General features: G+C 40.0%; 3 protein-coding genes across 5 annotated transcripts in view; 1 reads left to right on the forward strand and 2 right to left on the reverse strand.

Annotated features, from left to right (window-relative positions):
- Positions 1 to 1,774: 1,774 nt before the first annotated feature.
- Positions 1,775 to 20,295, reverse strand: MYSM1 (Myb like, SWIRM and MPN domains 1). Of its 3 annotated transcripts, XM_065657073.1 has the most exons (20): positions 20,216 to 20,295; positions 17,863 to 17,938; positions 17,588 to 17,658; positions 16,863 to 16,940; positions 16,702 to 16,728; positions 16,084 to 16,162; positions 15,293 to 15,391; positions 13,928 to 14,691; positions 12,576 to 12,706; positions 11,298 to 11,401; positions 10,282 to 10,359; positions 9,106 to 9,194; positions 8,716 to 8,770; positions 8,581 to 8,631; positions 7,807 to 7,881; positions 7,369 to 7,557; positions 7,029 to 7,161; positions 5,016 to 5,121; positions 4,835 to 4,892; positions 1,775 to 3,984 (listed from the first exon to the last, which is right to left on the reverse strand). In XM_065657073.1, the coding sequence occupies exons 1-20, from the start codon at positions 20,281 to 20,283 to the stop codon at positions 3,820 to 3,822; spliced, it is 2,496 nt and encodes an 831-aa protein (XP_065513145.1). In that variant the 5' UTR covers positions 20,284 to 20,295; the 3' UTR covers positions 1,775 to 3,819. The 3 variants fall into 3 exon arrangements, with proteins under 3 accessions (XP_065513145.1, XP_065513146.1, XP_065513147.1); XM_065657074.1 differs by lacking the exon at positions 16,702 to 16,728; XM_065657075.1 differs by lacking the exon at positions 7,369 to 7,557.
- A 93-nt stretch (positions 20,296 to 20,388) lies between these two features.
- The window catches only part of FGGY (FGGY carbohydrate kinase domain containing), a 308,149-nt gene continuing 302,610 nt past the window's right edge, over positions 20,389 to 25,927 (forward strand). Inside the window, exon 1 of the mRNA XM_065657199.1 lies at positions 20,389 to 20,431. The gene's annotated coding sequence lies outside the window, so the exon portion shown is untranslated. The remainder of the gene's footprint in view (positions 20,432 to 25,927) is intronic.
- LOC136002527 (CARD- and ANK-domain containing inflammasome adapter protein-like) lies at positions 22,872 to 25,134 on the reverse strand. The gene is given in 2 exon segments (XM_065657646.1): positions 22,872 to 24,731; positions 24,733 to 25,134. Coding segments are annotated over 2 exon segments (2,262 nt in total).

A 25,927-nucleotide genomic window follows, 5' to 3' on the forward strand; every position in this document is an offset into this window, starting at 1 on the left:
AGCATTCGCTGGGATGTAACAACCAGCTGCTGCCCACGCGCTGGCTCGGCGCGGCTGGGTAAGTCACCCCGTGCATCCCGACGTCCCTTGGCGGGTTTGCGGCGGCACGGGACGTTTGTCCCCTTCAGACACCGGCTGCCTCGCTCTGCCACCGCTCTGTCCCCACCTCCAGGGTGTCTGTCCCTGCACGATACAATGTCCTCACAGCTCGGGGACACCCAGCAGGACAAATTCTCTGCTAGCGCAGCAGGAAAGAGTGAATCTGGCTCCTGCCGCCGGCAGAAACAGAGCTCAACCAACACACCTAAATCAAATCTCGGTAATGAATGTAGGTGTTTGAAAGGTAACTTGATCATCATCTTCAGGATTCTCTGGAGTTCCCCATGAAAACCATTATATTACTTTAGTGACCCTACAGCCAGGATTACCTCTGAAAACAGCGAGGAAAATACTGATCTGCTACCCTGGCATCGCCGCCACAAAGTGCCACTGGGTCTTCTTCTGGAGACTAAAGCAGAGGGTTTGTATAATAAAAACATGGAAAGAAAAAAAAAAATCTATAACAAGGTACACAGCTACTGCTTATAAAATTTAATCACTACCCACAAGTTTACATGTAAGAACAGTTTTGCTTAGTTCAAACCCTTTTTTTGTACCAGCGGTAACGAAGCTCCCTCCAGTGGTATTAAGCTTCCTTGAATCACTTTGTTACTGTTACTGACTTGGAGTAAATACCAGATCTTACGCTTGGAGACAAGGAGCTGTTACAAATCCGGCTCACCGCTTTCAAAGTCCTGCACGTACACTCATTATTAGCAGCCTCCTGTCTGCCATCAGGCAGGAATATCAAAGAAGCAAACAAAGGAAGAAAGTACTTCATACCCATGGCGACAGGGTAAATTTTTTTGTTGGATTTTTTTTTTTTCCCTTATTTTTGTTTTCCTCAACTGAATTGTTCTTGGAAAGTTACTTATTACAAAAAAATAAATAAATCTGTGCAGTCGCCTCCCCTGGAACACAAGGCATCCACACATCCCTGTGAAGAAGTACTGCTGAAAGCTGGGATAGCAGAGCTGCACTCAGCCAACAAAGAAAGGATACCTGCCTAATGTTACAACTTCGAAGTATTTTTGTTTGTTAATTTCTTAATCTTGAACCGTTGATTCTTCCAGTTTAAGTTGTATCATTTTACTTGCTACTCAACCATTTCCCATCACCTGAGCAACAACTTGGCAAGGAGTACCAGCTGCTCTCACCTCAAGAAACAGCCTATTAGTCCACAACAAACCAAAACTAGTATGAAAAGAATAGCTATGTGGAAAAAAAAGAAGAGCTTCCCAATAAAAATATTTAATGCCTTATATGTGTTTGGTAGCACAACTGGTAGTATTAGTAAAATAGATTTTTTTTTCTTCTTAGAAGCATGCAACTTCCATACTCACATTATTAACCACACAGTCAAAATAAATCATGAAAAGTAGGTTAGATATTTTCTTACCATGGCTCCTGCCAACAAAATGATCACTTAGCATCACACGTGGTACTCCAAGTTCTCATACATTATCGTGTGATCATACTGGATTACGATTGTACCCACCATTATATTTCCTCCCACACCGCCCTGCTAATAAACCCTTAGAAGACCTGGAGTCTTCACGTGTGTATCAAATGCTCAGTGCCGCACCTTGTGCTCTTCTTGAGACAAACGGCTTCATAACAACGTTTTACTCAAAGCTTTTCTTATGTGACATCACTGTGAAATCCAATTAATATATTACTTTAACTCTTTTTAATCATTGCACATCATTACCACTAGTAGGGTAATACCCACATCCACCCTCAAATGGTTGGGAACAGACCCTACGTGGATGATGAACATTATCTACTTCCTATTGCTGTTAGACAAGAGGTTCAAAATTATTTTCCTACAAATCAGAACTAATTACAGCTTTTAGTACATACGTTTATATGGTGTGATTTTTCTAGAGAGTAACCTATGCAAAACTGCACCAGAATACCTAGTTAAACTAGGAACAGAGAAAGTCATGCAATATTTTTAATGAGGAAGTCTCAAAGATGACATTTTAGAATATATGCAGACCGAGTCAACATGCCTTATGTAGCTGGATACACCAAGTTTGTAAACTACACACAGTAGTGGGACCTAAAGCTGTGCACTAGCAGATCTGCACATCGAAGAGAGCAGAGAACGTTCACCGATATTTTTAAGCCCACAGCTCTTGAATCTGCACTGAGAGGATCCCTGAGTATCCAGGGCTCACATTTTCATACCATCAGGTTCTGCACCTTCTACTTCATAACAGAAAGAGACCAACGTTTTATGAGACATGATAAAAACAGTCCTGTTAATACCTGTAATGGAGTTCCCTCACTGGGATGCAACTCTAGAATGTTAAAGCTTTTCAAACTCTTTATACAAATGAAAAGCTGAAGTTAAAAATGTAAACATATAAAATCTTAAAATGCCATTAATATTACGTAGAACTAGAGATATACACACACATATATATATTTTAAATAAGAATTGAGTCAATTGTCACCTCTCTAGATATAAACTCAAGGTCTTGTTTCATGTTTTCAGATATGTTTTAGACCCCTCTGAGAAACTCTGCCCAAGGTAAATCTGTGTAAATAGTAATAACTGTACACAAGTCATGTTTCCTCATGACTTAGAAAGCAAAATCTAAAGCACATTTTTTCCGTAAAGATTCACAGTGATATAGCTCATGAAACATTTCCAAGTTACAACCAAGAAACTTTTCAATCAGGATCAATTTGTTTACGACTATCTGAATATACACTTGTATGAAATTATAGCTGAAGAACTGATACAAACCAGTATGTTTTCTTCTCAAACTGCACATTATAGAGAATACTCTCAATATAAAAGTTGGTGATTTGGGTTTTTTTTTTCTTTAAAAAGACAAATACATTTCTGCTTGGTGCACAAAGTTTGCCATCAATCAAGAGCTCGTTTCCACAGGAAACAGCAGCAATTAGGAGCGGACAAATCACAATGATCTGGCAGAACAACATAATATCTCCCCGCAGAATGGAAGACCAGAAAGATCACAACCTGTAGCAAGACAGGAATCATCATTTCCACTGGAAACAAGCGCAACTGCTACTGAGAAGTCAGGAAAACTTGCCAGCTTTTCCTCCCCAATACAGGAGGAGGGTGGCCAAGAACAGGCCAAAAAGCTACTTGACCATAGGGATCAATGGGGAGAGAAAAAAAAAAAAGGAGTGGGAAAAAAAAAAATAAATCAGACGACATATTAAACTACAACTGAATAAAACTTCAGACTGGATATCAGGGAAATGTGAAATCAGTGAGCTACAATATTTTCATTTTAGTTAAGTTTCTCTTTTGTGAATTCATTCAAACTTAAAATGTCTAAAGCATTAAGGAACAAATTCATTCAGCATTAGGTATGTACCTGAAGGGAGAAAGGAAAGGCAAATTCCCAAACCGAACGACTTGAGAGTGGACAAACTCTCCTGGAAGACTGAGGCTCAGCATCCTTGACAGGTTGTCCTGTGTCCCCATGGCAGACTATTGGTCAATCAAGCAGTTCTGTGGCACTCAGGGTTTACAAACAGTATTAAGTGCTCAGCGTGTAGTCAGGTCACACACATTAGGAGTTTTTCAAAGTATGTTTAAACCGTAACAATGACACTGGATTCTCTAACAGTTACTACTAAACCGGATAATCATTTGAAAGAGTTGACATAATGGAGAGGAGGGGAAGAAAATGAAAAAAATCAAAATTCCATCATTTTGTTTTGTTAACACCATCACACTGACATCTCATTTGAATGTTCGTTCTCATTTTCTTCAGCGTTACTCTTTTTTTCACTCTTGTATGTGGAGAGGAATAAATTTTCTATCTGTGTCAAGAACTCTTCAGCAACGAAGCAGTTTGTTACCTTGCCCAAAGTCTTCCTCATACACTCCAAAAGCTAGTCAAAAGAAAAGGAGATTTTTTTAAATTGTCATTTTTCCGGAGGGTTGTTTCCCCACCCGCCCTGCTTCTAGCTGATAAGTATTCCAAAGGGATTTTTTAAAAATTTATTTAGGATTAACACTACAGAAGTATTCAACTGCATGATATAAATTTTAGACAGGAACAGTCACAAAAGAACACATGGGTGATTTAAAACCAATTCTTTAAAACCAACTACACAATAGCTAAATTCAAGAGTATTCTACCAACTCGGTTTTAAACTGTTTATAAGCAAAGTCATCTGGAGAGGAAAAAAAAAAATAGACGCGGGTAATTATAGTGTATGTATTTTCTGTTTATCTTTTGCTTTAGGCAGATTTTCTCTTTTGTTTGTGCAATTCCTATTAGAGCTGTAATTATTTACAACTTCATAACAATTACTACACTGACTGGAAAATGAAAGTTCTCGCGTAGGTGTGACAAACACGGCACAGCGCTACTTTCCTGATGGAACAAAGGACTCGAAGTCCAAATTTTCTCTCAAAACGCATGCAGCTCTCCACGCTGAAAGCACACAACGTGCTGAGAGGAGACACAAAAAATTTGCCTCGTTCTTCTCCAAACTGAGGTTAAAACTTGGTATCTGCACATCACTGTTGTCCCCTGCTCTCTCCAATGGACATCCTTCTTTTCACTGTGTTTGTAAGTAAATAAGCTGCACTATAGATGTCATTTATTGTGATTAGTTCACATCTCCAATTTGCAAATATGTATCATCAGAAGTCACCTGATGTTATGAAACAATTTGTATTTAAAACAACATTTAAAATTTAAAAAGTTAAAAAATATCAAAGAAGAAAACTTACTTTCTGCAAACAAGTCAGGTCGGAATCTCTGTGAAAGATTTTATCCATGGGGACATGGCTGTTGAGAGAAAAACAAAGAACAGTGTTGTAGGAAGCAGACACGCATCTTTACTGACACAGCAATAATAAACGTGCAAAAATTTGAAACTGGCTATTCTTTAGAATGTAAGTAGACATATACCTGTGGCAGAATCTGTATTTTTCAATTATCCATCTCGTTTTTTCAAATATTAATTCCCACTGAGGTTCCTCCAACATCTGCTGCACTTCAAATTTGTAGGGCAGGCCTGTAATCAATGGAATGTGATTATTCAGGGTTTCTAGTTCACTCAACCTTTTTTTTTTTCCTTTTTTAGTTTAAGGTACAATCCTTTCCTTCCCCAGAACTGTTCATAATTTATTACCAACTGCAGCAGTTTGCAGTTCTGTTCCTTGCCAACATTAAGAAGGTTGAACTAGAAGTATGACGTATTTTGGATTCCAAATGTAATTGTGGTGGGAGGAGGGAACAAACCTGTTCTCCCTGCCCTCACCAACTCCTCCTACCACAAGGGAGCACACAGAAATCTACAGCATTACAGCAAAATGGCAAAATGAATCGAGTTTTTATAACTTAGTACCACTTCTGTTGTCTCTCCATGTGGTTATTAAGTGAATAAAAAGGTTTTGTTTTTCATGTACAAACTGGCTGGTGAAATGGCTGACTATTGTTCTAGATTTCAGAGGAACTTTGGTCCTAAAGGAAGAAATTCTTCTAGTTTATCGCGGGTGGGGGGAGAGGAAGCTAGGAAGTATTCTAAAGGAAGACCAAAGAATTATTTGCAGAACACAATGCAGTTACCAAAAATCAGGGAGAAAGAAAGAGGCTGTAAATTTCAGTACGTCATTAAAAAAAAAAAAAAAAAAAAGCCTTTCCAAGATCATAAGGATTTAATAAGATGAAATACATGCTTTCCTACTAGACCTCAAAGTGAAAAGAAAGCAATAAATACAATTTGCTATTTGAACGCATCTCAAATCTGAAGTGTTCAGCGCAGAATGCAATTCCAAGAGTAAGAATTAATCTACAGAAATATTTATGGATCATATGAAATACGAAGCTTCGTTCATTTGCGCAGTACTACAGTGCTACTGCCACGCTACAGCTTTGCCAAAGAGCAAGAGAACATACTGTTTTGTAAAAAGCTGCTTTCAGCAGATAAATATTAAGTCACCTCAGACAAAAAAAATTATGCAACCATAAAATGTCTATTTCTAAGAGCAGATAACGTTTATAATGATTTTAACTCCCCACCACAATGGGAAATAAGGATAAAATGACGGTACGGTCAGTGTGGTAAACAGGAATTACTGCCCAGGTGGGGAGCTGTCAGTTCACACGGCCACTGCTGGTGCCTTGCCAAGGAAAATGGAAACCTCGGAGTCTGGATGCAAAAATCAGGAGTTAAACATGGGGAGGGAGGAGGAGAGAGAAGAGGCAGCTACGATAACCATGTACGGTTATCATGGGAATTGTCTTCCAATTAACGTCAGGCAACGAGCAGAAGACCTGATCATAAATTTTACATAACATCTTTATAACATCTTCCTAACTATTCAAAAAAGGAAAACATCCCGTTTTCATGAAATGGCAATGATGCTTTTAATCAAGAATTTGATCTCTTCGGCTGGGATTCAGGCCAGCACAGCATTTCAGCTTCCGTATCTTGCCTTTTCCTGGACAGCTGGCAAGGCTGATCCTTTGACCTTCTGAACGCTCGGGTACTCAAATCAGCATTTTTGGCCCCTATAGCAGGCAATTCTTTGCTATTATACTTTTGTCTCCTCGATCAGAGGATCTGTTCAGAATTTTGTAAGGCAGCAAAATACAAGCAATACCTGCGAAGCAGTTTCTCAGCTATTGATATGGATACTGTATGTAAATAACGGTGACCCTTGTCCCAATCCTTTAGGGATTGTGGGAAATACTAATACAGAAAACTAATTTTCTGCCTATTTATACCTCTATATTCTTGTCGTAACAGCAAGGATTACTTGCAGGGCTACTCTTTAAGTGAAATTCCTGGTTCTGTACAGCACAAGTTACCAACATAAATATATAAATACCTATTTCTCAAGTTCAAGAACAGGCAACATCTTTCCCCTTAGTATCCAAAAGAAAAATTAAGACAATGGATAAAATATCAGTACTTACGGTAGGAACCATCAGAACTGAGCTCATCGCTAATTACTAGGCAAGTAATCTGAGAGTATGGAAGAGGATTATTTCGGTTGTAAGGACTTATAATCATTCCAATGAACATGGCACCGCCCCTGGAGAAATAACTCTAAAAAACCAAAAAATGCACAAAAAAACCACATACAAGAAATACAACCTTTTTCACAACAGCATAGAATTTAAGTCAATTTATGAATGATTTTAAGATGCATTAGAGCAATCATGTGTATTAAAACTGTAAATACCAGGGAGGCTTTAGGGTTGTGGGGGTTTTTTTTGCTATTTATTTATTTTTAAGGTACAGCCCAGTGAGTACCTGGTATTTTGCTTGGGTGTCAATATCTCGTATGGAGGGGTTGGGGTCGAAGGCTGGGTGGGAATGGTACCAGCCCAGAACACTGTACCCTCTGGCAGCCAGCACCTCCGAGGCCTGCGTTTGGGACACCGGGTCCATCTCACACTGCAGGCCTGTGCTGAGGCTGTTGCACGGCTCTGCTGCACAAACCTGTTAAGAAAGCCTCCAGATGGATAAATGCAAGAAATCTCCATCAGTTAAATACAATTTAAAGAATCTGAAGAGTCATATGTCAGACCTTCCTCATTATAGAGTTGACAGGCCAACACTTAATTAACTTCAACTTTACTATGTTTAAGTAGTCGCCCTTCAGAAATAATATTTACATCTATTCAAATCATATCTATTATCCTAACAGTTTTAACCTTTTACAGAAAATGTAAAAAGACAAACACTTACTTCTACGATTTTATCAGCTTCAGAGTATCTTCCACCTAGCAGGCCTATTACTTCTGCCATAGACACATGAGAGTGCTAAAATGATATTAAACAATTATTAAAGTCCAAGTTGTATAATTTCTCCGAGTTTTGATCTGCACACAACAGAATATATTGGCTTCATAGCTACAAGTCAGTAATTTCTCAATGACATTTAGAAGGAAAACTTAGGAAGCTAAAGACTCTCAAATATCCAACGTTTCAATTTAAAGCAAACGGAAAATATTATGTTTGTGTCCTACATACACACATGTATATAGCGCATTTGTATAACGCTTCCACATGTGACGCGATGGCAGCTTCAAAAACCGAAGCCTGTGCAACACTGTGCAGTGTTCGACAACTGCACAAATTTTGGTACAACCCGCTGTTATTAAAAAAACCACGCACATTCCTTTATAAACACTAAATCAATTTCCAGACTAGTAGAAAAGGAGCCCACAATGTTTCAAAATGGCAGCCTATTTTAGAAGGTAGCTTTAAGCAAATTGTATTTAAAGTATGATGGAGAGTAGTAAGTAGTAACAGTCTTATTAGTGTACAATCATTTACCTTCTAGAAAAATTAAGCACAATATAAAAAACCATTAATCTTAAGGGCCTTCACTGAATACCAGATTCTCACTTGTAGGAGGAATGAAGTACTGTATTTCTCAATCTTCTTATATTGCCCATTAAAAAAACCCAACACAATATATACAAGATAGCTTTTTGAAATATAAAACTTAATCCTCACCAAATCCATTATTAAAAGTGCTTCAGAAGACACTTTCACCTGAAAAGGTTCCTGAAATGATAAAAGCAATAATGAGTATAAGAAAAGTAACACAAGTAAGAAAGTATTCTTGATGATCCACTGATAGGTACATACCTGTTTTTCTTCAGTGAATAAACAGCATGGTATCAGCTGAAAAGGATCAAAGGAACTACAAAATGAAAGAAAATTTCTCTGAAGATGTAGGACAGTCAGGAAACTTTACAAGTTTCACACTGTCTCCTTGGCAAAGGAGAAATAACCTTGTTTCTCTTTCCTGGATTTTCTCATCCCGCACTGGGATGACTTCCACCCAACACAGAAACTTCACTACCCACACTTGTGACTTTCAGTACAAAACCCATGAATTGCAAACATGCTATTTCAGACCAGAATACATATTAATGATTTCCAGCATTCCAGCCCAACAATACCCAAGATATTTGTTTAATTTCCAGATCTATGTTTGTACATGATGAACACGATCTATGTTATATGATGTAATACCTTTTTATTTGTCTTGAACCTTTAGCAGATTTTGCAGGTTTCAGTTTTTCTTCCTCTCTTCTTCTTGCTAGTTCTTCAGCAGACAGATGCTAAAAAAAAAAAAAAAAAAGTTCTTAAGTGCTCTTTGAGTAGTGCTTCCAAAATCAGCTCAGAATAAATTCTGTACATCAGTATCCTCTTGATATACTACGAATTTTTGTGTGTTACGGGACTACTCAGGATAGAGGGCAACAGCTGTAGCACAACCACGCAATGTGAAAGTACCGACCAGAGGTCTAGTCCACAAAATGACTGATGAGAGAAATATTACGTTCCACAAATCAATCAAATGCAGTAAAATTACAGCCCATATCGCAAACCGTGCATAAATGCACATGTTAGTTATAGCTAAGGGGAACATCTGCCATTACAATCTGTGTCCAGAATTTATCATGACCCCTCTTTAGGGATGAGTGTTTTCAAACTCAATTTCAATCCAAGTCTGTATTTTGTGGAAAGTGTTAGAATTATTAACCAGATTTACTGAAATGGCATTATAACACTATGGAAGTTACAGATACTTATTACTGAAGGCTGCAAATTTAAGTGGTTTTCTGTACAAGAAAAATAGGATGTTTACAGTTCCTCACTTTTGGTGGAGAGAAGGACATGCTCAAGTGGACATTATATTTCCAAGTATTCTATAAAATATTTAAACTTGTAAGAATTTTTCTAAGCACTTCATAAACCACACTATTTCTGGGGATATTGCTGGTAGCAAAATTAATATTAGGAACTCATATCACCTGCCTTATAAGCACAAAAACCCAAGAGGACAGAAAGAAAAAAATTAAAATCTTTTTCTCCCATCCCGTTAGCATTAGTAAGGCAGCTAACTGAAAACAAAGGGGCGTGAAATCTCCTACAAGACAAGGCAAAGAGCTTTGCAGGCATAAAACAGCGTAGGGCCATACGTGCTCACACATGAATACCTTCGTCAACACCAAGTACCACCATATTTATCAGCAGCAGAAAGATGTAACAGCTGCTACATTATTTTCAAATTGTTGCTTCCACAAAGAGAGGTTAAGTACCTATTACACAACTGTTTCCCTTCTCTATTTGATGCAACACCAGCTGCAAGCAATTAGCAGGAATTAATTCTGTAAAACCTTCTGTAAACCACAGAAGGGTTACCTCGAATGTCTGTCCTTCCAAATCCTTTGCATCACACCAGTTTCCCCAAGGGTCTCGCACTCGCCGTCTTCTTGTACGCTGCAACAAGCAAATAAATATGAGTCAATGATCATACTCCTGAAAAAACGGCATTTACTTCATTTAATCAGCCATAAGCACATTGTCCAAAAGGTTACTGCCACATGAATGTAACTAACACTGTGACATATTTCCAGAAAAGAAAGAACACCCTGCAGTTCTGCAGAATTAAATAGTTCACGATCTGTCATAAAATATCAACAGCAAGGCTTTCAGATTTTAAGGCTGTAAAGCGTAACACCTGGTTGATGCTCCATGGATCACTCTGTCAGCAACAGCACATTATCATCCAGCTCTGAATTATAGCTCAGACAACACAAAAAGCTATAAAACCAGTATGTTTACATCTAGTGCATGCTACAGTTCTTTATTCTTCCATTTAGTTTTTTTTTAGTGGGATTGATTTATTTGTCCTCCCATCAACTGATTTATTTTGCTATGAAGTACTTAAAAAATGCTAAATTAAATGTGAATATGAAAAGTAAATCTGGCAAGCCTTGGCAATTCATGTAGTTATAAACGAGTCACTGCTAATGGTGTACATAAGGCTCTCAGTAAGTCCTATCATATACCTAGTATACTTAACAGTTCAAATGCAAGCAACTTAATCACACACTACCAACACACTCCACTATTTTCTGGCTAATAAATTAAGGACAGGTAGGAAAGAAGGGGTTAGAGCTGCAGGGAAAGGACAAACAACTGTAGTTAAGTATCTGAGCAGAAATAAAATGTGTAAGAGAGCAGAAGTTAGGGCAGACACCTGTCAGACTGCAGAACTTGGACTCAGACTGACACTTGAATTACAGAGCATTCTAATGAAACCACAAAACGAGAAGAAATTTCCTGAGCTGCCCTAGTTTGAAAATGAAAATTGGAAAGCCCTTCCCCGTGCTGGATTTTTATTTGTTGCCCCCACCTCCCTCACCAAAACGTACCATGGACTGCAGGCGCTGAGCAAGCTGGTACGCTTCCACCGTGTCTTTGCCTTCCCTGGAGCGTGACTTATCAGCGGGCTGGGGGCGGTTATAGACAGCCTGTTCTACAGGATACCGAAGAGACACACACTGTACTTCAGTACAGTACAAAGCCAATTGTTTCCGATACGGAGCCAAGAGCAACATAGATAAATGGTAACAACAAATGCCTATATAAAGCAGCAACAACAAAAAAACCGTAAAGGGAAAAGATATCTCTTAGTGGCAATATTACTATTATATAGCCCTCTCCCACTACCACAGCAGTTTTAAGACAGGAAAACCTCCTTCCTTCTTGTTAATTTGTTTCTAATAACCTCTACTTCAGACTAAAAGTATTTGCAGGCTATTCCTCCTCTCCTGGGTGAATGCCATTCAGCTTTGGACCAAAAAATCAATCCAGAGACTCTAAACCAACATTGACTTACAGGTGCATATATACTTTTAATATGTCACCCAAGTTTAACATTTTAATCTTGTAAAAACTAGTCCTGAGGATGAAGACACATTATTATTATTATTAATTTGGGAAATAGCTATAATTCAGAATAGGAAAAGAAACAACTTGAATTCTATCTTACATGGAGGGAGGGCAGAATTTCAGAAACAAGAGGTATCACCAGAAAAAATTCCAACACTAGACACACAAAAAAGCACAAAAAAAGAAAAATACACTCGGTGTGCAGTAAACATAAGGGAGAGGGGAAAAAAAAAAAGTCTTTTGAGTAAAACAAAAAATCCATAATCTTGTAAGCAGGTTACAAACTCCTCTAGGTTTTCAAAGGTCATGGGAGACAATCTGCTCAGAAGTTTCTCCCTAGTAAGGATTAATGTGTATCCTTCTGTGTGAGCCGTACACCCTACACTGACTTCAACATTAACACCAAAATAGCCTACAGCCATATTCAGGTTGGAACATGACTACGCTAACTACAGTCCAAAGATGCTCTTTTGCAGAACTTAAATGTAACAACAATTACTATTTAAGACATTGAGTGTACAGAGAAGTTGGAAGATTATCCACACAGATACTTGATCCTGTTTAAGTGCGGTCATCCATCCTTCAATGAAGTGAAGTTTTGACTTTCCTTTTAAAGACGCATCTACTAACCTTACTGTTTACCCTGCAGATGAAAATATTCATTTTAATAAAAAACGCTGACGATCAACAACAGATGTGTTCAGCAAGAGCTGATTAGAATTAAAGTTCTGAATTGATTCCGATAAAAATATCTTTACCACAGCCAAAGTTGATTGCTCCTATTAATTCCAAGTACGTGTGGATCCGTCCAATGCAGTTAACATCGCCGCAGTTCTTCAGGCCTGGACGTACCGAAGTCTTATTCAGGTATTTGGGTTTACATCTCTCCCTAAAATAAAGTACAGCACATTGTCAAATAGTAAAATAAATCACAGGGGGAGGAAGGAACTGTGTGACCTAAAGTGAGGTTAAGTGCTCTTTTCTCTCCACAACACACACATTACACACCACTAGCAAGGGCTATCACAGCAAAAATATGAATTTCACAAAACGCATACTATTTGCTTTATTATTTATTATGTTTCGTTATTTGCACACATGCATACTTGTGCAGAGTGAAACTTATGTTCTACATGTTAAACTCTTCAACACAACTGGTGCCAGGAAGCAATGACTTCCTCAGAAGTACTACAATACTGTTAAATTGATATAAGAACATCTGCATCAGATTAGACTAAATAGCTCATATAATCACAGGCTTCCTTGGTGTAATAAATAAGCTCATTTTCACCCTCTATGCACTTATCACTTGCTTTTAAACTGATACCGAATCGTTTCAGTTCAACACATCTCTGGTATGGAACTTTAGAGTTTCTCTGCAAGCAGAGTAAGCTGTCAATATGCAAGACAACTAAATGAGAACAGAGTTAACTTGGCAATTCTTTCTACACAAAAGCAAGTAAACCAACAGAGCGAGCACACAAAACAGAACTGTGAGCAGAACAAACTGCATATTGAGCCTGCTACCACAAATCACTAAGGGTCCTTAAACTGATTCTTTGGAGATGGAATATAAAACATCCAAGTGTACGAGCACTACTCCAAATGGATTCCTCATTGGAAGGATTTTTTTTGGTCAAAACTATTTGTCCTAGCACAGACTACTTCTTCTAGCTGTCCTTCTGTAAATGCAGTACTACAATGCTACAGACCTCATTCCAGAATTAATTTAATCAGTTATTCTGAGGAAACATTTATTAAAATCATATATGCATTCTTACATACAGGATGACAAAAATTGGAAGAAAGTAGCGTAGCCAAAATAGATACAGATTGTTCTGATATGGGACACACATTTTCATAGTCCTTCAAAGTATTTTCACTCCTTAGCTTCCAGAATGTCAGAAAAAACACAAACTGAGAAGATGCAAAAGAAGCATTAATAATCAGTGCTGTTCACTGGCAATCTTTAAAATGCTACCATAAAATTTATTTTACTCTTTTTAGAAGTGAGCTATTAGTACTAAGTGTGTTTTAACTGTTATACAACAAAGCAGGACACGAATCATCTTAATTGCTTATTTCAGTAAGTGAAATTAATGCCTCTTACCATTGATCCAAAATATAATTCCTAATTTTCAAATAACGCTCTGGTGTTTTGGCCTGGCGCCCTTCAAAAAATTCAGGAATAGCTTGCTTTTCTTCTTCCAGAATGATGCTTCTGTCAACCTCCACTTCTTGCTCAGGTGGCTTAAGCTCCTCGGCTTCTTCATGATGATCGTCATCCACTTGGCAGGGAGAAGGAAAGAGCAATCCATTATCAGCCAGCTCTCTCTGTTCCTTGTTAAGCTCCTGATCAGTTACTTGTCTACTACCGCCAGGTATTACTAGTCTGCCATGTTTGGCTTTCTCAAGAAAATTATTGTGTCGCTGGAAATCCAGTTTCACAGATTTATCCCCGTTCAGGTGCTGAGAGCATGTTGCTGCAAGACCTGGAAATACTAACGCATCCACTGGATCTTGCTTGATATGTTGAGGATCTTCTCTAGGTAAAGAAACTGCAGAACCGTGTCCAACAGATGAAAAAAAATGTTCCATTCCTTTCGTTTCTTCAACTGGACTTTTTGAAACAACAGATAACTCAGTTTTTCCAGTTTCTTGCTGGAAGGTAGGAGAAAACAGTTCATCCATGTCATCAGTTATGTCCACTTCTTCATCATCTGATAGCTTTTCAATTTTCACTGCATTCAGATTGGGGTCTGCACGGCCTCTCAAGTTTCCAGATGACCACGCTTCTACCCGCATCCCATCTTCAACAGGAAGACTGCTACCACACTGACTTTGCTCTTCTTTTTCAGAATCATCATTTTTTGCCTTAGGAAAATGTAAAATAATTTCAGAAGGGAAAACCAAACCAATTCCTTCTGCCTCCCAAATTGTCTGCTGTTCAAGCAAAATAGTTCTGACTTTCTAAAGTGTTTCTCCCTCATCTTACCTTTTCAACACATTTTAATCCATTGCAATTGACTTTTACACAGCATCATAGGTATACTTCTAGCCCAAGTGTAAATTTACATATATTTCCATTCAAAAAACCCCAGCCCATAGTCATTTCTTCTTAAATGCCCCTCAAATGAGGCTAAAGCTAAAACTACAACACAGCCAAAAGAGCTGTGTAGTGGAAACTAATTATTTTCAGACTAACAACCAATAGTATAAGAAACTAGTTATACTACATTTATTGTTTAGTTATACCAGCAATAAAAACACTGAAGTCATACTAGGAATTTGAAACCAGGTCTGACTTCATATTTAAATCGGCAGATAAGTATAGTCCACTTTTCTGCATGCGGGAACGAATAGATTATGTACTTTAACAGCAGTACTCTGAAAAGACAGATTAAAATCAAGTTATTTGTACAACAGCGTCTTTGTCAACCAGCCTTTTTGCTATGTACAGAGATACCCTGTTTACCTTGTTCTTAAAATACTGCCGAGCATAACTCTTTACTTGTAGAACAGTACGACTTCCAATCAACTTGGCAATTTTTGTCCACCGGCGGCCAAATTTCACCTGGTACAAAGCACATTTAAGTTACTCTGGCTCTAACATTCCAAGCATTGCACTTTACTATCCAAAGAAGTTTAAAAACTCATTAGTTACAAATGCACAAACAGCACAGCAAGCACATGGTAAAGATCCTTGCTACTCACATTCTAACGAGAAGAAAATTGCATCCCACACTAAGTTATTGCTATTCTTTTACTGGAGGGTCTTCTTCACCCAATTCTGACACACTATAAATGATGCTGCCTACTAACCCCAGGAATTCTACTGAAACGAATTTGTATTTGGCAAAGCAACCTCTGCTACATTCAGCACTGTACAAACATATAACCTCTAAAGACCTTGCAAAAGTAGTTAAAGGATTTCACTTTATTAACTGACTTGTCTAAAGCACACACTATATTTCTTGTAGCTAACCACAGCATTATGATTGTACAATTCATAAGGCTGCATATTTGATATTTTGTGATCTCAAATTGTCATCAGCCTCAAACGAACAAAATCTAGTAAACAAAGCTGTTCTGGGGGATTCATCAACATAAATCTGATTTATCATTGCACATTATTTTTTAACACATTAGAAGTACAAAAGCAGAAGCAGATAAATATACCATGCTTATTTGTATTAACTATTATTTTGTTATTTAAGACAAACTAACGACTTCTATTCAAAACATAACACATATAAACAAGTTTACCAGTCCTTGTTCAAACAGCTCTTTTTCTTCTGATGTCCACTTTAATGAGTAGCTACCTGATTTTGTAGGTGATCGCACCCTGGGAAAATAGGAAACAGAATTTAGTGCTTTCTTAAAAATATATATTCTCAAATCCTCGTAACTGAAGGCAACTTCTAACAGAAGGACTGCTCCCCATCTTCTGTAAAACTCAAGGTATTGCTTAAAACATGAATGTAGCTGATAAATAAAATATTGAGAATCATCTCAGCTTCTCCATCACCAAGGAAGGTTCAAGGCAACACAGCATTCATCAGTAACAAACGGTACAGAAATACATAAAAGAAAGAAACAGAGAAGTTCAGGCAAGAAAGCCAACTAGAATTTGCAGGTTTTTTTTCCCTAAGGACCACCGTGCTACAAAAAACCAAACTAGTTTACTACAGGCCTATTATTACATAGAACAATATTTCTTTGTGTTGAAAGGTCTCTTAAATAATTTTGTAAAAAAAAAAAAAAAAACCCACACCAAAAAAACTAAGGAACTGTAATTTTTTTAAAATATATTGTCCAGTAACTTAATAAAAAAAATCAGATGCCACACTAAGAAATGCAACTCAATCATTAAAATGTACGTACATGACTTTTCCAGTTTTCTTATGTGGGCTGCAAATAAAAAACAAAGTGAAAATAAAAATTAATAATTGTGATGCTGTTGCATATCTCGGAAAATAACCTTATTTTGGAAGCACTTTTCATTTCTTCTCATCTAACAGAATTTTTTCCAGAATACAGCTTACCTTTTCAAAGATCTTTTCTCTGCTTCCTTTTGATTGAGCCATATTTTTTCAGAAAGCGATTTATTTGATAAATAATATCTGAAATACTTGCTAAGTAAGTTGTTGAAGCATCAGAGATATTCGTACATGTAAGAATTCATATAAATTACACTGGTTCGTCATTATTCAGCTGTAGAAACAAGTAGGGCACTGCTTTCAAAACTGAAATACAATTTCACACACTCCTACGAGCTTAATGCATAAGGAAGTGACATTTGACTTCAGCTGTTCCTTCCTGTTTTCGTCTTGCATCTTGGCAGAAGTATGAATGTAGCCAGACAAGAATCAGATGGTAATCCAGTCCAAGTGAAGAACAATTCAGAGCCAGATCAGCTGTTTGATCAGGTTCGCTACGACGCCACACAAACGCCTGCATGAGCACAACGCTGCGGGTGGCACTGAACAAGCAGCTGAAGTGGGGGTGACACTATTGCTATTTTTGGTGCCAGTGTCAGTTTCAATCCAACAAGCTTTGGAGTCATTTCCTGAAAAATCAGAAGCACCAGAGGAAGTTGCAGGTAGCTAGATGATTAATTCTGGTGTTCTACCCGACTTCTGCAATCTACCTACAAGATGACAGTGCTTCAGTCACCTTAACAAGAAAAGATCTGCCCAGTTCTTCTGGAAACTGGAATGTTTCTGTTGTTACACAGGAAAACATACAAGCAAATCAGCAAAAAGGATACTCTTCTTCCAGCAACATTTTCTCAATGACAGCCCTATTTTCTTCGCTAATGCTGCTGTCCAGCGTCCATGGCTGCAAACAATACAAATATGTTTTAATATTTGAATTCTGTCACGCTGTTACTTAAGTATCAAGTATCAATATGTAATAATTTCTAAAAGTAAGCAAAAACCACTGTTAAAACTGAAAAGAGCACATACACGGAGGGAAGAGAATGGAGAAAACAGAAGTTCTGACAACTTCGCTAGAAGTACCGTTCATTTAAAAAATACTTACGAGACAGTTATCAGTTCTCCAAGATGAATCAAGATAGTGATCATGCAGCAAGCTTGAAGCTGTGTTTTCATGATCTCTGAAAAAAAATCCAGTATTCAAAACAACGCAAACATATTCAGACAAAATTAATGCTTACATAGATAAAATAACCGTGTAGCAAATAACAAAAACTTTAACAGAAGATGAAAAAATTGGATAATAAAACTAAAATCCTATATTGCAGACTATATTACTTTCTTATAATATTCCATTACACGTAGTATAAATCCATCTCAGTAAGTCACCTTTCTTAGTAATATCAATAGCAACTCCTCACCTACCTCACTGCAGACTGTCTGACAAACCAGTAAAACCCTAAATAGTAAAAATTCTCATCCAGAGCAACTGAAAGCGGGAGGCACCATATAAAAAACACACAAATGAAAGAAGCCACAATTTTACGGTCAAATAAGGAACTCTATTGTTAATATTAAAAGTGTTAGTGCTCTTATGGACTCCATCCAGGCTATGCTTGATCTTTTCTGTAAATAACTACTTATGACTTTTAGAAATCTGTCACTGATTAACACCATTGATCAACTTTCTTCTATTTTAATGCAGCATAAAATCTCCTTAGTATTTCATGTCATTAGTTGTTTTCAAAAATCTTTGCTTCCAGAACATTCAGACTTAGAAAAGACTAATTAGCACTATATGCCTGGCAATGCTACTGATTTAAATTCACCTCCTATTCTGAACTGCTTTGTGCCACTAGTTCAAACATCTTTTTATAGGTAAGGATAAATCCCCAAGTACAGCAGAAACCATTACAGCTCCTGCTGCTTTTGGAGTGGGTCAAGAAATGGGTCAGATCACCAGTCCCCTTTGCCCACTGTTCTGTCTCCGGCAGTGGCAGCAAGCGACACCCAGGACATCACATGAGTCCAGCCACCGCCTCTGGTACAATCCTCTCACACTCTCCCAGCACCTGCAATTGCTCTGTTTGTAGAGTTAGAATCACTACCAATTCAGTTCAGTATCTGTTTACAGATCCCTTACCCATTAATTTGTTCGATTAGTTTTCTGAACCTCCCTAAGTTCAACTTTCTGAACCCATCTGCCTTTGCAAGTTCACTACCCGCAGAACCATAGAATGTCCTGAGTTGGAAGGGACCCACAAGGATCATCGAGTCCAACTCCTGTCCCTGCACAGGACAACCCCACAGCTCACACAGTGTGTCTGAGGACGTTGTCCAGTCTCTTCTTGAACACTGTCAGGCTTGGGGCTGTGACACCTCCCTGCGGAGCCTGTTCCAGTGCTCCAGCACCCTCTGGGGGAAGAACCTTTTCCTCATGTCCAACCTAAACCTCCCCTGGCACATCTTCCTGCCATTCTCTCAGGTTATGTCATTGGTCACTAAAGAGAAGAGTTCAGTGCCTGCCCCTCCTGCTCCCCTTGTGAGGAAGCTGTAGCCACTATGAGGTCTCCTCTCAGTCTCCTCTTCTCTAAGCTGAACAAACCCAGTGACTTTAGCAGCTCCTCATATGGCTTCCTCTTCAAACCCTTCACCAGCTCCGTAGCCTCTTCTGGACATTCTCTAACAGCTTAATATCTTTTTTATCCTGTGTCCCCAGCCCTGCACACAGTGAATGCTCCAGTTGAGGCCACCCCAGTGCAGAGCAGAGTGGGACAATCCCCTCCCTGCCCGGCTGGCCGTGCTGTGCTGGATGCACCAGGACACGGGGCCCTATTGGCTGCCAGGGACACTGTTGGCTCATGTTCAACTTGTTGTTGACCAGAACCCCCAGATCCTTCTCCATGGAGCTGCTCTCCAGCATTTCACCCCCCAGTCTGTCTGTACAGCCAGGGTTGCCGTGTCCAAGGTGCAAAATCCAGCACTTGCTCTTGTTGAACTTCATGTGGTTGGTGATTGCCCAGTTCTCCAATTTGTTCAGATCCCTCTGCAGGGCCTCTCTGCTCTCAAGAGTGTCAACAGCTCCCGTTATTCAGGAGAGCACCTTCTGTCTGCCTTTGAAAGGAGCCCCCCAGCAGTGTCACCAAGTGCCCGCAGTGCCCGTGCCGGGGACCCGGTGGCAGCAGCTCCGTGTTCACCTCACCGCAATGTCCCCACAGGCCGCGTTCGCAGGTGTCTGCCCGACGATGCTCCACATTCGCGCTCCCCCGCGCCCACGGGCCCTCAATGAGACTCCAAGGTCCTTCCCCTCAGGGGCCCGGGGGAGCGCGGCCCTGCCTGGGCGGCCCCTCAGCCCGCGGCTGCGCTGCCCCCGCCACCCCCTCACGCAAACGCCGACCAGCCGCGGCCGCACAAACCCTGCCCGCCGGCGGGAAGGGACGCGACGCGACACAACTCACCCCGGCGCCGCCTCCCCGGGCACGGCCGCCGGATCCCCCTCGATGTCCACCTCGGGCTCCTCCGCCATGACACCGGCCCCGCCGCTCTCGCGAGGAGAGGCGGCAGCGCCGCGCGGGTGACCGGGGCGTGCGCGGGACGCCGCGCGTGCGCAGCCCCCTCAGCGAAGCTGCGCCCTGAGGAGAAAGCCGGGACGGAGGCGGAGAGATGGCGCCGGGGTAGGCGGGGCGCGCAGGGGGCGGCTGAGGGCGAGCCGGGCGCCGAGGGGCAGGAGTGGGAGGGAAGCGGAAAGGGGCGAGTGTCAGGCGGGTGACGGGAGAGCGCGGGAGCTGCGGGGGAAGCGCCGGCGTGAGGGGGCAGAGCGGCCCGCGGCTGAGGGAGGCCCGAGCCCGCCCAGGCCGCGCGCCCCGCGCCGGCTGCTCCTCCGGGTGCGCCGCTCGCTGTGCGGCGGGAGCGCTCGCAGCGGGAGGCCGGGCCGGGCCGTACCGTGCCGTGCCGTGCCGGGCCGTGCCGTGCCGTGCCTCAGGGCGGCGAGAAACCCGCCGGGAGATCCGCTTCTCCTCGCTTGCGGCTGCTGGAGCCCGCTGGGGCAGTGGCGGTTTGCGGGCTGCCCGGGGCGCACCCGGCCCCTTGCAGTGCCGTGGGCTTGATACCTGTATTTCTAATTATTGGAGAGTGTATTTTAAGGAATTATAGGTCTCGTAGTTTAGGAGAATATTAAGGTAGCAACCTTTAAAGGTCAAACAACCTTGTAACCATAGAATCTTGGTATAAGCAGACCTTGTAACCATAGAATCTTTGTACTTGGTAGTCCTACCTTATTCTTAAAATTGACATAGATTTACGACATATTATTTTAAAATAGGGAACTGAGAAGTAACTGAGAAACATGAGAATGGTAACTGAGAAACAGGCGAATGTTGCTTAGCATTGCTTAAAAGATAGCTTGTGTTAGAATAGGTGTGGAATATCTTAATGGTTGTCAAGAATTGTAGTGAATATGTAGTGTTTCTGTCAATATAAGCCATGTATAGGTCGGTGGTTGACCTATGGAGGGACATCTCCAGTCAGGCCTCAGTACCGAATAAAGAAATACTCCTTTTAAAACCCAAAAACGTGGTTTTAAGAGTTCATTAATTTGCCGATTTTTACAGTATCAGGCTGACCCAAGAGGGAACACTTTCGGTGCATCGTGCTGCAGATTTCTGGTCTGCCACCCTCTGCACTGCCGAGCTCACCATCGTGTCTGTTTGTTCATCGAGAACATGACAGCAGCAGGGTCTTGTGCAGGTTGTAACATGGCCATAAAAGTCACATTTTTTTCCCAAGTGTTCTTAAATCTGTTGTTTCATTTTGCAAACTGTGTTTGTCTTTTCATGGTAATTGGGTTTCTAATCATATCGTGAATGAAAGTGTGAAGAACCATGAGGGTTGATTATCATTATAGAGAAAATGACCACAGAGATCCTCCTGTCAACTCAAGAAAGAGTTTCTGTTTTAAGATATTACAATAACACATATTTTGAACCAATAAACTCATTACAACCCTTTTAATCTGAACATTTCATCTTTGTGCTGGAATTGATTTGAAAGTGAAATTAACAAACAGCAAATATGATTGTTTTCGTTACCTCTACTTAAAAATGCAAAATCTGGAGAAATAGTGTGATGAAGGATAGGAAGAAAAACTATCATTTTAGTCTTGGGATCTGCCAGTGCCATGTCATAGGGTATAATAGAGAAATGTCCAAAGAGGGTCCAGCCCAATATTGAATGTCAATATAGCACGTAATAGTGGCCTGAAAACAACATTGTGTTAGCAAACTTTTGAGCCCACACTCCTCCTCTGGTTGGTTTGTACAGAGCCTCCTGAAAAGATTTATTAGCATGGGGAGTGGGTCTAGTAAACCTAGAGTAGAGCAAACCCCACACTAGTGAATTTGCAGGGGGATGCCTTCTGATCTCTAGTTAGCTCAGAGAGCAGTATTGTAGTCAGCATAAACCGAGGTAATGTTACATTAGCCTCAGGAGAGCCAGTGCTGTTCAGCTGTTTGCTACCCTCCTTTTCCCCGTGTTCAGTTATAGCTGTGGAGTAGGTTGGATCAGCTCACGCATCCAACCAGCAGACATGCATGACTGGACTGAAAGGGAGGGCAGATCACTTTAATTTGGCAGCACTCTGCACTTAAGTCTGTCTAAGCTAAACAAAACTAGTGTTATCTACTCCAGCATCTCTATGTTCTACATCCCTGGGGATACGGATGTCTCCTTACTCATAACAGATGGCTTTTTAAAAATGTGATTTTACCAAACAATGCTTAACTAAGCTATCCGTACAGGCTAATATTCACAGACACATGAAAAGTTATTTTCAATCATTTTTAAAAAAATTTTGATTTATACTAGAGGAGGTCATACACAATGTGTTTAAGACCGAGGCTTCTGAAATAGATATGAGATTCATTAGGGAAGCAAACTAATCAGTACTTGCAAGTTTAACAGTGTCTTTTAAGATCCTTTTTGCCACGGCCACCTTTGATTGCTAACTTAATTCTGCCTGCCTTAAGATAATTCTCAATCATCCTGGGCAAAAGCACTATCCAGATTACATTAGAAGAGAAGTCTGCATTTAAATTTAGAAGTTTTTACTTTACATCTTCATTTTGTTATTAACATTTTCTTTTTCAAAAGTGTTACAATTTGAGCCTGATTTTCTGTCTTATTAAATTCTGCCACTTGCAATGGGGTCTTTTTGAGGCTGTTAGCAGCTAGTAAATTTGCTTTTTCTCCTTGTGACCAGTTTACAAGAGAATTTGCAGCATTAAAATGACCAGCCTTGCACGCACAATGCAGTGGGGTGTCCTTGCTGCTGTCTAAGGCATTAATGGCTGCCCCGTGGCTCAGTAATAGATTTATCAGGTTGCTGTGTCCATATTCAGCTGCAATATGCAGGGCGGTCTTTCTCCAAATGTTTCTGTCATCAATATTTTTGTTTTTCCCTGATGTCAGAAGAATTTTTACAATCTCTGTGTTTCCTTTGATGGCTGCATAGTGCATCGGAGTACATCCATCTGTGTCCTTAACTCCAAATCTTGCTTTTTTAGCTAACAGAATTTTCACGATGCTGAGATGTCCTCTCACAGCTGCCATGTGCAGGGGAGTCTTTTTCTCCCTGTCTTGTGCATTAGGGTCAGCATTAGCATTCAGAAGCATCTCTACCATTGTTTTGTCTCCCCTTTCAGCAGCAAAATGTAAAGGCGATTTTGACTGCCTATCCTTGACATCAACATTGGCTTTGTGGTGCAACAGCTCTTGGGCAACATCACTGTTACCTCTTTGACTTGCAATATGCAGAGGAGTAACAAACTCTTTACTGACAGCATTAATTTTGGCCCCAGCATTAATTAAAAGGCCAAGTAATGCCCCTTTATTATGAAGTGCAGCAACATGGAGTGGGGTTTCATCGGCTTGGTTCCTAAGGTTAACTTCCATCCCTTTGCGCAGAAGCAGATTTGTGATGGAAGCTGCCCCAGCTTGAACTGCCAAATGCAAAGCTGTGTCTGAAGCAGGAGTCTTTATTCTGAAGTTTGCTCCCTTTTTGATTAGAACTTCTGCTGATTCAGCTTTGCCTGTTTCACACGCCAGGAGTAAAGGAGTGTACTGCATTTCATTGTAGGGGTTTATATCTGTACCTCTGTCAATTAAAGCTGCTACAATACCATGCAGATTTTTCTGTACAGCTCTAAAAAGAGCTGACTCCATCATGTCAGACGACAAATCTTTAGAATATTCTAGTAGTACTTTGAAGATGGATGGGTGGCTGCTGTTGAAGGCTCTTTCAGCCATGTTGGAATCAACACAGGCTCCAGCTTCTAGGAGCACTTTTGCAGTATTTTCAGACCCCTGAGAAACAGCGTAACTCAGAGCAGTCTGTCCTCTGTCATCCTTTCCATCAGTGCAGGCACCAGCCTGTAAAAGCATTTTTGCCAGACTGCTCTCATCTTTAAGAGCTGCCATGTGCAAAAAGTTGTGCTGGTTCCTGTAGTTTCTTGCCTCTTCTTTCAGCATCATCTTCAACACGTGACTCTGGTTATTCTGTGCAGCCAAATGAAGTGGTGTCTTGCCTTCCCTATCCAAACTGTACATGTAAGCACCGCATTGGAGAAGTGCTTTCACTGCCTCACCGTGGCCTTTCTCCGCAGCCCTGTGCAGTGCTGTTCTTCCTGTCTTGTCCTTTACATCTGTCTTTGCACCTTTGCTGATCAAATATTGCATTACCGTTAGATGGCCATTAGCAGCTGCAACATGCAGAAGTGTTTCACTCAGAGAGTTTACCACATTAATATCATTATCTTTCAACGTTTTCTCTAACTCAGAAACATACCCTTTAGCGACTGCATCGAAGATGCCAACAGCAGAATGATCCTTTCTAGGTTTTGCTGCACTTGAAAGTTGAGTTTCTTTTCCTTTTTTCTTAATAGTCCATTCTTGTTTTTTTCTTCTAGGACTGTCTTTTTTTTTCCTGGTGCTGTTCACTGCTATTTTCAGACCAAACCTTATCTTTTTCAAGTAAATATCCTACCAATTGTCTTCTAGCATCTCTAATGCTTTCATTTACTTCACTGACATATTTTCTCATCTTGCTATAAAGTTGTAGCTCCACTTGCTTTAAACATGGATAAAAAAAGAGCCTGCAGGCTCGTTCACCTTGAGAAATTAGTATGTCTAAAACTCGAGAGTTCTTTTCTGTTCGTGTCCTGTAGAAACTCATGACCATCTTTTTTTCTGGGGTAAAAATACCATTGTCTATCAGCCAGTTCAGAAGATGGTCTGGGTCGTTTATGCCTTCTACTAACTCTTCTTTTTTAGTTCTTAGGACTTCAATTGCGTATGGATTTGTAAACAGTCTAGTTGAATGCATGATCACGTTGATAATCAAAAAGTGAATCGAGCTATCATTTGATGTTTGCAGTTAAATATGAAATAGCAAAGCAGGCTCACATCATTTCACACATTCTTTTTATAGACCTATGAACCAACAACTGTTGTAATCCAGCGATAAATCTTTAAAGAATGAGAAAGAAATCAAAACTCCCTCACCTTTTTTTGTTTTTGTTAGAAGTCCTTTGATCTTCTTTGTTCTTCCTTAGCAACAAGTGAAGTTTAGTAACAAAACAAAGATCTGTGATATGTAAGGATATTCCGCTTGGAAGACTTCTTCCAGATTTTTTGTGTGTAATTAGGGAGAAAATAATTCTTTTGTGAATCTGATACTTGAAGAGAAGATACTTGTTTATCGAGTTCCCCTGTTCCTCTGGCCAAGCTGTTTTTGTAGGTTCCTAAATGACCAGTCTATTAAACATGACAAAATAAAATTCATAGCATAGTTACTGTTGCCATGATTACATACCTTCTATGATGTTAAATGAAAGAGTACACATTGCCAGCTACATAGGTGAAAGCCCTAGAATGTAATGAAATAAAAACATAGAGACGTAGATAAAAATAAACTGTATAAGCAGCTAGTTATAAAAAGTGAACCGGCCTTTCTAATATGAGTTACAACTTCAGTCTATGAGGTATATTTAACTTAAAGGTTATTTAGCTTGTCATTCCTGCTGTAACCTGGAGTCTGTCTGGAACTTAATTCTTTCACATGAGGTGGATCAAGGCATGTGATTCAGTATGGAACATTTAAAGTATAATTAAACAGA

The sequence above is a fragment of the Caloenas nicobarica genome, chromosome Z, assembly GCF_036013445.1.
Source record: "Caloenas nicobarica isolate bCalNic1 chromosome Z, bCalNic1.hap1, whole genome shotgun sequence".
In the NCBI taxonomy this organism is placed as follows: Eukaryota; Metazoa; Chordata; class Aves; order Columbiformes; family Columbidae; genus Caloenas; species Caloenas nicobarica.